Genomic DNA, 12609 nt, shown 5'->3' with positions numbered 1-12609 from the left:
TACTACAGGTTGGTCTTGCCTTCAAAAACATTTGGCCAAAGGCCACCAGTTAACACAGCAGACCTGGGATTGTATTCCTTGGAAAAAGCCTTCTTGGCCTTGGCTGGCATCTGAGAACCTAAATGGTCAACAGCTCCCTACACTGACATAAAACTTTCCTGAAATGATAAGAATACCTAACAGTGCCTAATAATCTGTATAAAGAGTATGGTTTATACTAAACACCTCTCTTTTTCTGAGGGACTGAAATTTTGGTACATGACAGGCAGATGCTGCCTAGGGGACCCGCCTCCAATAAAAACCCCAGGTACTGAGTTTCCAGTGAGCTTCCCTAGTAGACAACACATCACATAGGTTGTCAATCTTGTTGCTGGGGAAATTATGAGCTCTATGAGTACTCCTGGCAGTTTGTACCTGTTTTTCCTCAGACTTCACTCGATATATATGCCTTTTCCCCTTTGCTGATTTGGATTTGTATCCTTGTGTTGTAATATTATCATAGCTGTAAGAATGTCCTATGAGTCCTCCTTGCAAATCACTGAAACTATGGATGGTCCTGAGGACCCCCAACAAAGGTAGTAATACTTTTAAAAAAGTAAACAGATCAACCTAGAGTAAACATTCCATTTGGATATATAAATGCATGACCAAAATTTCCTTTTGTTAACAAAAAGTTAGAATTAATGGATTACTTACGAAAACAGATCAAACCACTGCTGTTTTGTAACAGATTCCTGGCGTAAAAGCTTCAAAACAATTGGACGCATGAAATCCCATTTGTCTTCAAACTGAAGAGAACCTTTATTCTTTGATAAAAAAAAAAGGATAAACAATATTTTAATTTAAATGCAGTTAAGTCAAAACTGTTATTTTAATCTTTTAAGAGATAGCAAGAAAAATGTAAATGAATCAGGTTTCCATACTAGAATCCCTATGAACTTAATCTGGTACCAAGGATCACAGGAAGACAACCATTAAAAAAAAATCAATTGTCAAACTGTATCATAAAGAATTTGGTCTTGTCCAGTGTGAAGATCTTTGCCCTTGGCTTCGAATAGATAGACTCTGGGCCCCTGGAAACTTGGGGACCTTGGGACATACTGGATAATCTAACAATGTGATTCAGGGAGGGAATTAACAATACCTGTGTAGTCCTGAGCAGTGGAAAAAAACGTTTCAATGGATGTATTGCATCAAATGGAGAGTACTTTGAAAGTACTGAAGTTTAAACATGTAAGAATAAATACACAATTTTTTATAAATAAATTCTGGGTTTTTTTGGGTCCCCCCTCATATATGCACTGTCACACATTGAGGAAAAGAGAAAAATGAGGCCTAACTACACGGGAGAGGACAAGGGAAGCTGTATGTTCAAAACCAGCCTGGACTTTTTGCCCTATGTGTCTCTTCCTTTAGCTGATCTTAATCTTTCCTTTCATTGTGTGTGTGTTTTTTTTTTTAAAGCTTTTGTACATTTTTTAGAGAGAGGGTAGGGAGGGAGAATGAGAGGGAAAGAAACATCAACATGCAAGAGAGAAACACTGATTACTTGCCTTTCACACTCCCCCAATTAGGGACCCTGTCCACAACCCTGGCATGTGCCCTGACCAGGAATCAAACTGGTGACCCTTCAGTTTGCAGGCAGGCACTCAACCCACTGAGCCACACCAGCCAGAGTCTTAAACTTTCCTTTCTTTATTATAAACCATACCCATGAATAGTGCAGCTTACAGTAAGATCTGAGTTTTTCTAATGCATTATGAAACCTCTTGCTGGTTCTGGCAACCCCCAAATATGCATCTGATGTGAGAAGTGAAGGTGGTTTTGTGTGTGAAGAATATGGCCTCTCATTTTATAGATCACCTAAACTTCTCACAAAAAGTGTATTTAAAATCTCTACAAACTCTGAAAACTGAGACCCCAGGAAGATACCCACTTCATTTTATAATGCTAAGAAGACACTGATATCAATAAGGTGAGAAGTAGAAATGGAAACTCAAGACCAATCTAACTGGAGAACATAGGTACAAAAATGTTAACAGTAAATTAAACAAGTGGCATATCAACAGAATGATACCTCATAGTCATACATGATTTACTCCAGGATATGAATATTAGAAAATATTCAATATTCAATATTAGAAAAAAATCAACTCATTATGTTACTAAAAAATAAAAAGATATCATATGTACTAGTCATTAGTACTGCTTCCTTTGAAATATGGCCATGTGACTTCCTTTTGCCAATAAATTTGAACAAAAAACATTAATTATCTAATATACCAATATCACACACCCCTAAGTAACTCATTATTGTTTTCACTATATCAGTGTTGTTGAGGGTGTTGTTCACTTGAATCACAGAAGGTTCATGTACTGACTGAAAAGAATCTGCAAACACCCGAAAATTATAAGCCCAGTAGTTTTTAAACATATAGTCTGACAGGGACCTACATCAAAATCACCTAGGATGGGGGTAGACACACAGATTATTTAAACCTACCTCAGACCTGCTGGATCAAAATCTCTTGAGGTGAGTTTAAAATTTACATGTTTAGCAAATTCATGTATGTACAAATGTTAAAGAGCTTTGCCCTAGCTGGTGTGGCTCAGTGGATTGAGTGCCAGCCTGCAAGCCAAAGGCTCAACAGTTTGATTCCCAGTCAGGGCACATGCCTGGGTTACAGGCCAGGTCCCCAGTAGGGGGCACACAAGAGGCAAAAGATACACAAGGATGTTTCTCTCCCTCTCTTTCTTCCTCCCTTCCCCTCCCTCTACAAATAAATAAATAAATAAAATCTTTTTTAAAATGTTAGAGGTTTATGACTCAAAAAAGTTTAGGAATCACTAACTAATATTGAACTTTTGTGAAAGCAAATGATGCTTCTTACATTTACAAACATAGTTGATCGTAAAAGTTACTGTACTATCTTGTCCCAGGTACCTACTTTACCACACAGCATTTTTGTTAAAGACCCACAGAGGATATTCATTCAAAATTTAATACCAAGATTAGCTGTGCTTCTCCCCTGAATAACTAGTTTGTTTTTACCTTATGTACATAGTTGGTTAATGAAAAATTCATTCAGATTAGTGATCCTATGGCATACACTTTATGTACTAATCTTTCTGTACTGTTATTATTTTCCTATAACCCTCATTTCTTCATTTACTCTTCCCTCTGAGGAAAAGATGTACAAACAAATATGAATGAACAATAAAAAGCACATACAAATCTTTTCTTCCCTATGACATGGAGAATCATAATTTCCTCTTCATAAAGGGATACTTTATAATGTCAATTAAGTCTCTTTCCATGAGCAATTTCGCCAATTTATAAAATTAAACATAGTATAAATCCTTTCATTAAAAATCAGAAAGGTACAGAGGACTAGAGTAAACAGGTATTTGAGGTAAATTAAATAGTGGTTAGGCTCTGAAATCAGTTATGGCAAAATAGCAGGAAAAATACTTTGGTTCTCCTGTTTTATGAAACATACAAGATTAACTACAGAAATATTTCCCCCTAATACTCAATTAAAGAAGGAATTTAATAAGCAAATATTTTCTATTAAGCTTTTATAATAGGTTCAAAAAATGATAAACAGTTCTTTGACCTATTCTCTGTTAAACTGAAGAGCATATCATTAAGTCACAACTAAGCAGCAGGACACTAAACCTACTATCTACAAAACAGAATGCCTCATTAAGTGTAGGGACCTTCAAATTATGAACCATGATTTATGAATGTTTCTAATGGTGAAATGAAGGCTGCCTCATTTCTATTAATGTGCTACAAAGTATCTTCTGCTTTAATTCTTTCATTATTACTCACAATAGAAATTACATTGTTACTCAGAACTCACCAACTGCTAGTAAATCTCCGATTGTCTCACCCACTGGCTCTTTTTCACAGAGAGGATTTCAACATTTGCCATACTTCTGCCCCTCTATCATGCACTCCTTACAGCACAACTAATTCTTTCACAGGTACTCTTCTCACACAAATGGGCTTGGGCCGTGGGGAAGCCAATAGGAGTTTGCCATGGAATATGTGGGGGGAGCGTATTGCAGGCAGAGGAAGCAGCCATTCCAAAGACCCTAATCCAAACACAGAAGGATGTTTGATGTACTCAGGGTAGAGCAAATTAAGGACAGAGGAAAGCACTGATGAGGTCAGAAAAATAGAGGGTTGGATCTTGCAGGGCTGTAAAGACCATTACAAAGACTTTTGGCTTCAAAATAAGAGAGATGGAGAACCATTAAAATTTTTTGAGCAAGAAGTAACTGGATCTGATTTCCATTTTAACACCTCCCTGATTGATGTGTTAAGAATACATCACAAGCGGCAAGGGTTAAAGCTGAGTGTTGGGTTAGGAGGCAAGGTGAGAGATGATAATGACTTGGACCAGGGTAGCAGCAATGGAGGTAATGAGTAGTAGTTAGCATGTCTCTAAAAAACTTAACTTGTACATTGGGACCCAGAAAATGGAGGCCACCCTAGTGGCCCAGCCCACATCATAAATCTAAACCTAAGTCAACCTGCATATATGGGAAATGCCTCACTGTCAAGAAAATGATCACAATCCTCCAACACAGCTAGCTAGCTAACCTTAACTAAAAAAAGGACCTGCTAGCCTTATAAGGAAATCCCTGACCTCCTAGCCAATCATGCCTTGTTTCCATATTGCCTCTTTTAACATTCTATAAAACTTGCTCTTGCTCAAAATTCCTCAGGAAGAATGCTCCACTGCTTGTTAGGCACTGTACTCCCCTAATCCATGAATTGTTCCCCTTGAATAAAGGACACTAAGCCAGTTACTAAATTGTTTTAGTTGTATGATTTGACGTGTCTGAGAAGTATGGCATTGCTATTAACTGGAATGGAAAAACTGCACGTATAACAGACTTAAGAGGAAAGCTCAGAACTTGGGTTTCAGACATGTTACATTTGATATATGTATTAAGTAGCCATTTGAAGACATTGAATAGGCAACTTGGTAAGTAAATCTAGAATTTAAAAGAAAGATCTGATCAGGAATTATAAATTTGAAGGTCATTACTCTATAGATGGGTTTTAAATCTTGTTTATGAATAAGATCACTAAGGGAGTGAATATAAGTAAAGAAAACCCAGGCCTGGCCCTTAGGTATCCAACATTAAAAAGTGGGGGGAAGAGTAAGACCTACAAAAGACAGCAAGAGCAACCAGAGAGGTGGCAAGAAAATCTAGAGTAAGGCATTCTGATCCTGGCCAGGTGGCTCAGTTGGTTGAGGCATCATACTATACACCAAAAGACTACGTATTTGATTCCTAGTCAGTGTGTGCCTAGGTTGTGGATTCAGTTCCCAGGTCAGGGTATATACAGAGGGCAACTGATTGATGTTTTTCACATTGCTGTACCCCACTCTCTAAAATCAATAAACATATCTTTGGGTAATGGCATTCTGCAGACATAGGACAAATTGCTCAACATCACTAATCATCAGAGAAATGCAAATCAAAACCACAATGAGATACCACCTTATACCTGTCAGAATGGCTATCAAAAATAAATTAACGAACAAATGTTGGCAAGGATGTGGAGAAAAGAAAACCCTTGTGCACTGTTGGTAGGAATGCAGACTGGTACAAACATTAAGAAAGACACTGTGAAGGTTCCTCAAAAAATTAAAAATGGAACTACCTCATGATCCAGTGATTCCACTTCTGGAAATATATCTGAAGAGACCCACAACACTAATTAGAAAGAATATATGGACCCCTATGTTCAATGCAGCATTATTTACAATAGTCAAGATTTGGAAGCAGTCCAGGTGCTCATCAATAGATGAGGGGATAAAAAAAGCTGTGGTTTAAAAACAAAACAAAACAATGGTACATACACACAATGGAATATTACTCAGCTGTAAAAAAATGAAACCTTACCTTTTGTAACAGCATGGATGGAGCCAGAGGGCATTATGCTAAGTGAAATAATTCAGACAGAAAAAGACAAATACCATATGATTTCATTTATATGTGGAACGTAATGACAAAATAGACTCACAGTTATAGAGAACAGTCAGAGGGGAGGAAGTTTCAGGGGCTGGACGAAACAGGTGAAGGGATTAAGCAGTACAAATTGTTGGTTACAGAAGAGTCACAGAGATGTAGATTACAGCATTGGGACTACAGTAAATAGTATCATGATAACTATGCGTGGGGCCAGATGGGTTGCAGCAATGGGGGAACCACTCTGTAAAGTACATGACCATCTAACCACTTTGTGGTATATCTGAAACTACTACAGAATAATACTGAATGTAAATTGTAATTGAAAAAATAATAAATTTTAAAAAAAATTTTAATGACATACACAAAGAGTATGACATTCTGGAAACCAATTGAATAAAGCATATCAAGAAAAGGGGGTGCTCTGTACTGCAAAAATCTGAATATTTATATTTCTTGTTTTTTCTTTATATATTTTACATTTTAATATGTTGAATCACTGGAAAGTTGTAACAGATCAATTTTGATAGATGTTTAAATGTGTTGTCATTGTTTCCATTGTCTTAACTTTGTCCAGACCCTATCATTAAGTAAACAATAAAATTTATTGTGTCAGTTGCTTTGGGGGTTGCTTTGGAGGGTGATCCACTTTAACAAATACTCCTGAGAGACCATATAAGATAACCACTGAAACAGCGACATGGAAGTTACTGAGACAATAATTTTTGTGGAGTGATAAGGACAAAAGCCAGATTGGGACAGAATTAAAAGAGAAAGAAAGGGAAAAAAAAAACTAGAAAAATTAGAGAACTCAACTATTTTTGCCATAAAACAGAGCACAGAAATGGCATCATAACTGATATATTGAGAGGGAATCAATTTTTTTTTTTAAAGATAGAACACAAGTGGCTCGGGCTGGGTAGCTCAGTTGGTCAGATCAACATCCCAACACATCAAGGTTACAGGTTTGATCTCCAGCCAAGGCACATACAAGAAGAAACCAATGAATACATAAATTAAGTGGAATAACAAATTCATGTTTCTCTCTCTCTCTCTCAAATCAATAAATAAAGTTTTTTTAAAGAAGATGGAATACTGATGGGCATGTTCCAGGACATAATATTAATGATACAGGAGAAAAAAAGGAGCAACTGCCACAGAATTTAAATTGCTCTGGGGAGGCAAAAGCAATGGAATCTATTGCAGAGGTGGAGGAATTGGCTATATGCCAAGAGGGGAAGACAAATATGTACATGTAGATACTGGTTAGGAGGACAGATGTGATAACATGCTGAGAAGTTCATTTTCTTATTGGTTCAATATCTCACTGATGTGGAAATAAGGAAAACACTTGGAAGATAGGGAAGGAGGTACTGGAATTTTGAAAGAAAATATGTGAAATAGATATCTACAAAAGTGGAAGAAAAAGTTACTTTGGAAGTGTAGTATGGCTGGGTTCAATCATGGTTTGTGGTCATGAATTTAAAATTAAAATAATATGACTATGTCTTTTTTTGTATGCAACACTCAACTACACACCAAAAGGTGAGGAAATAGTTTTCCCCAGTGAAACAAGAGAGGAGCAAGGATTCAAAACTGTATTCATAGATGAGATTATAATGAGTGAACAAAGAGTTTGTGCTGGGTAAGAGGGAGAGAAAGAACATCATGAGGACAAGAGACAAGAGATCCCTGCTTCCAACTGCAATGGAATAACAGGAATTAGATTTTGCTACATGCTTGAACATCTACAAAGCCAAAGGGCAGTGCATGACAGTGCTTTCTGAGGAGGGAAAGAAAAAAACAAATGAGGTGAACCCTACAAATGCCCAACCATACTGCCTAGAGAGAGTTTCCAAGCCTTAGCACAAGCCGGGGGCACAAAAACAGTTTGGTGGTTCCACAAAGCTTAGAAGACAGGTTTCAGAATTTGGGGAGGCCAAAGCAACAAAATTTTGTGGCACACTGTACCAAAAAAAAGGAGCTGCACAGAGAGGGAGTTATGGAGATATGTAGAGGGGTTCCCTAGAGCCTTTGACTGAATATTGACCTAAGTACATGTGTGAGAAAAACTATCAGACTGGGGAAAGAACCATTAGAAACGAGGAGACAAAACAGTCACCCGAGTCAACACAGAGCTAGGAATAGTTTGTGTTCCCACCAGCCAGAGTAGAAATGTTCCTTAAAATATGAGGCATGGGGTAGAGTACTCAGAAAGATATTGCATCTACAGTGGAGCCAAAGTAGCCCTACCATGAAGAGCATTCTAGACTCACTCTACCAAAACTGAAAAGCAGCATTCACAATGATCAAGCTGATTCCAAGTAACTTAACTGTGTCACAGCCAAATCCAAAAATATTTAAAGAAAAAATTTTAACATAAAACTAACAATGTCTGGCATCCAATCAAAAATTACCAGGTAGGCAAAAAAAACAGGAAAATATAAGCCATAGAGAAAAACCCATCAATAGAAACTCACCCAGAAATGACACTGATAGTTTTAGTAGACAAAGATGTTAAATCAGCTATTATAAATATAATCCCCACGTTCGAGAAAACAGAAGCATGATCACAGAAACAAAAGATTTTAAAAATGAGTATCAGTGAGCTATGGGACAATATCAATGACCTAACCAACATATAACTGGAATCTCAGGGTAGAAGGAATATGTGAAGAAATAAAAACCAAATGTTTCTTAATTTGATAAAAGCTAAAATCCCACAGACCTCATATTTGGTAAGAGACTTGAGGGAACACTGTGCATAGGTAAGCACAGTATTTGCCTTCTCCACAACCATATCAAAATTACAACTAAACTGCAAAACAGCCATAATTTACAACCTCCTGAATGGAAGTCCTACAAGGGAATTAAAGAAGTCACACGGAGACTGGTAAGAGGGGCAGAGAGGTAGAACAGGCTGGTCCCATACCATGTGTGGCAGATAAAAATTGGGAGGGACATCTTGGCTGCAGACATTTCCCTTGAGGAGTGAGAGGTCCCAGCCCCACACCAGCCATCCCACAGCCCAGGGTTCCAGTGCCAGGAAGAGAAGTCCCCACAACTTCTGGCTATAAAAACCAGTGGGGATGGCTGAAGCAACTGGAGTCCCAGGCAGATCCTCTTTAAGGACATGTGCCCAGACTTACTCAGACTCACTCCCTCTCAGCTCCAGCTTGAAAGGCAACAGGGACATGCAGGGAGGAACTGAACTGCTGACATCAGGGCAAGTGCTAGAGGGTCGTTTTCTCCTAGAGAAGTGATAGCAGAGGCCACTGTTCCTTTTCTGAGCCCTCACCCAACCATATCTGAGACTTCATCAATGTGGCTCACTCTTTATCCCACCATGGTGATTCCCTGAGGCCCTGCCCCACTCAACTTTCAGTCCCAACTAAGCTGTTTCCAGTGACTTTTCCACACAAATGGCCCTTCACAGCTCATGTTTCAGATTTCCTAAAATCTCTCAAACAAGCAACATCTGGTGACACCTGACCTTGGCCTGCACCTCCCGGGAAGCCCCAAAGCCAGTACATCCAGTGTTGGAAACTGCCCTGCCTGGTATCAGAAGCTGTAACCCCCCGCCAAGGCTAAGGCTGAGGAAACCACCTTGGACCATAAGCCACCAAGGAGACAAAAGCTTATCTCCCTGGCAGGAGCGCTGCTTCTGCTCCTTTTCCTTCACCCTGCCTTGCCCCAATGCTTGGTCGGTTAGCCAATGACAGGTAAGATTCCCCAAGGGGGGAACAACCTAAGACAGGCACAATCACATGGGAGGTCCCCAAGGAAGGACTTTGCGGGCTACAGCAAAAGGGGGTGATGGACCCTCGCCCCTCGGCTTTGACATAGCCTGAGTCCTCACTGTCTGTGAGAAAATCTCCTAATCTCTTGGCTGCCTTACTTCCCTTGCTCCACCTAAGCCTGAAACAATGACAGAGGGTGGTACAGCCCTGTGCTGGAAAGGGCGGGTTCCCCGGGTGATCAGGCCTAAGAAAGAATATGCAAAATCCTGTGAAACCTGCTTTGTTTAGAATGCTCTCAATTGAATGATAAGGGTCCAAGGAAGAAGTAAGTTTGTTCCTTAAAGTTTTTTACAGCTCTTTAGCTATCTGACCCTGACTCAGAATAGGCCCTCAGAGTTCCTTCTTATTTGATCCTTACTTCCTGGCAATGAGTAATGAGCTTTACCTGAATTCCTGTGTAAACAAACCCAATAAAAGCCATTGAGGAAAGGCTCTTGGCCCTTCTCCTGTGAGAGATCGGCCACCTTTCCTCCCCAAGCAGATCATGTCTTGGTAGACTTATTCTCATCCATGGTGGCTGGGGGGACCATGTGGGCGGAGCCCCACCCACAATCCAGTGGACAGCTTCAGACCATATTGAAGCACTGCCACCCAACCACCTCCACAAGTGAAACCCTCAAGAAGCAGACTCCATAGGCACCAGCATCCTGATGAAGTAAGTCCTGCTCTGTGGGGTGAGCCCCTGTACAGCTGATCATCTATGGTGGTCAGAGGTCACAGCCAGTTCTTGAAGCTGACCAGCCTGGGGGTAAATCCGTACCATCAACATGCCAACATCAATCAAGGCTCAACTACAACAAAAGAGTATACACATGTTTCACATGGGAGCACATCTCAAGTGCGTAAGTGCCCAAGAGCCTTGGATAATCAGAGAAACTGTGGCACTGGACCCTACAGAACACCTACTATATTAGGCCACTGTACCAATCCTGACAGACATAGCCATTCTATCTAATACACAGAAATGAAGACAGGGCTTCTGCCAAAATAAGACAAAGAAAAATGTCTCAAATGAAACAACAAAACAAAACTCCAGAGAAAAAACTAAACAAAATGGAACATGCAATCTACTACATGCAGAGTTCAAAACACTGGTTCTAAGGATCCTCAATGAACTTAGTGAGAACCTCAATATAAAAAAGAACCAGTCAGAAATGAAGGATACACTTACTAAAATGAAGAACAATTTATAGGTAATCAACGGCAAAGTAGATGAAGTGACAATAAAATTAGCAATTTGGAACATAAGGAAGCAAAAAACACCCAGTCAGAACAGCAACAAGAAAAAAGAATTTAAAAAATGAAAATAGTGTAAGGAGCCTCTAGGACAAATTCAAGCCTACCAATATGTGATGTGAACATCATGGGGGTACCAGAAGGAGAAGAAAGTAAGCAAGAAATTGAAACCTATTTGAAAAAATAACGACTTCCTTAACTTGTTGAAGGAAATAGGTACACAAGTCAAGGAAGTACAGAGTCCTAAACAAGGTGAACTCAAAGAGACCCACACCAAGATATATCACAATTAAAATGCCAAAGGTTAAAGACAGAGAGAATCTTAAAAGCAGCAAGAGAAAAGCAGTTAGTTACCTACAAGGGAGCTCCCATAAAACTGTCAGCTGATTTCTCATCAGAAACTTGGCAGGCCAGAAGAGACTGGCACAAAATATTCAAAGTGGTGAAAAGCAAGGACCTACAACCAAGATTACTCTACTCAGCAAAGGTATCATTTAGAATTAAAGGACAGATAAAGACCTTCCCAGACAACAAAAAGCTAAAGGACTTCATTACCAACAAACCTAAATTATATGAAATGTTAAAGGGTCTTCTTTAAGAAGACAGAAAGAGATCAAAACTATAAACAATAAAATAGCAATAAATGCAAACTATCAGCAATTGAATCTAAAGAACAAAATAAACTAACAAGTAGAACAGGAAACAGACTAAGATACAGAGAATATTTTGATGGTTACTAGATGGGAGGGGGTGGAGAGGCCATACGTGAAAAAGGTGAAGGGATTAACAAGTACAAATTGGTAGTAACAGAAGAGTCATGCAGATGACTATTACAGCATAGAAAATATAGACAATAATATTGTAATAACTATGTTTGGTATCAGATTGGTTGTGAGATTTATAAGGATAATCACTTAGTAAGTTATGTAATGTCTAACTACTAGGGTGTTCACCTGAAATTAATATAATAATGTATGTCAACTGTAATTAAAAAATAATAATGCTTTAATAATGAAAAAAACTCCACAGATCTAAGGCATTATACAATAGTGTTAGAAGCAATGAGTTGGAGGCCCTAGCAGAGTTAGATTATCAGAATAAGTGCACTAGAATGAGTTGAAAGGATAGGAGGGGGTAATTAGAGTAGGACACTTGATATTGAAGTTATGGAAGAGTGGAATTTTAAAAACTTTCTCATTATGTTATTGTTTTGTTTAATCCAGGGGTATCCAACCTTTTGGTGTCTCTGTGCCACACTGGAAGAAGAGTTGTCTTGGGCTACACATTAAATATAGTATAACACGTAATCACAAAAAAAAAAAATCTCATAATGTTTTAACTAAATTTACAATCTGGTGTTGGGCTACATTCACAGCCTTCCTGAGCTGCATGTGGTCCACAGGCCACAGCTTGGTTGGACACCACTGATTTTCACTACAAGATGTTTTACTATTTCTTTCATTATGAATATATGGCATCTGTCTATTCTGTACATGTGATATCTGTGGTACAAAAGAGAATTTTCTTTTATCTTCAAATAGTTTCCTTTACAATTCCATGAGTAGTTCAGATATCTGGT

At 38.7% G+C, this 12609-nt stretch overlaps 1 protein-coding gene across 1 annotated transcript in view; it reads right to left on the bottom strand.

Moving 5' to 3' along the window:
* Positions 1–12609, bottom strand: part of CUL5 (cullin 5) — a 101571-nt gene that overhangs the window by 75724 nt on the left and 13238 nt on the right. Inside the window, exon 2 of the mRNA XM_045836537.1 lies at positions 697–806. Within this exon, the coding sequence (XP_045692493.1) occupies positions 697–806 (110 nt within the window). The remainder of the gene's footprint in view (positions 1–696; positions 807–12609) is intronic.

This window comes from Phyllostomus hastatus, unplaced genomic scaffold (assembly GCF_019186645.2).
Source record: "Phyllostomus hastatus isolate PE091 unplaced genomic scaffold, TTU_PhHast_1.1 phas_contig_113, whole genome shotgun sequence".
In the NCBI taxonomy this organism is placed as follows: domain Eukaryota; kingdom Metazoa; phylum Chordata; class Mammalia; order Chiroptera; family Phyllostomidae; genus Phyllostomus; species Phyllostomus hastatus.
This window is presented reverse-complemented; position numbering and strand designations above follow the sequence as displayed.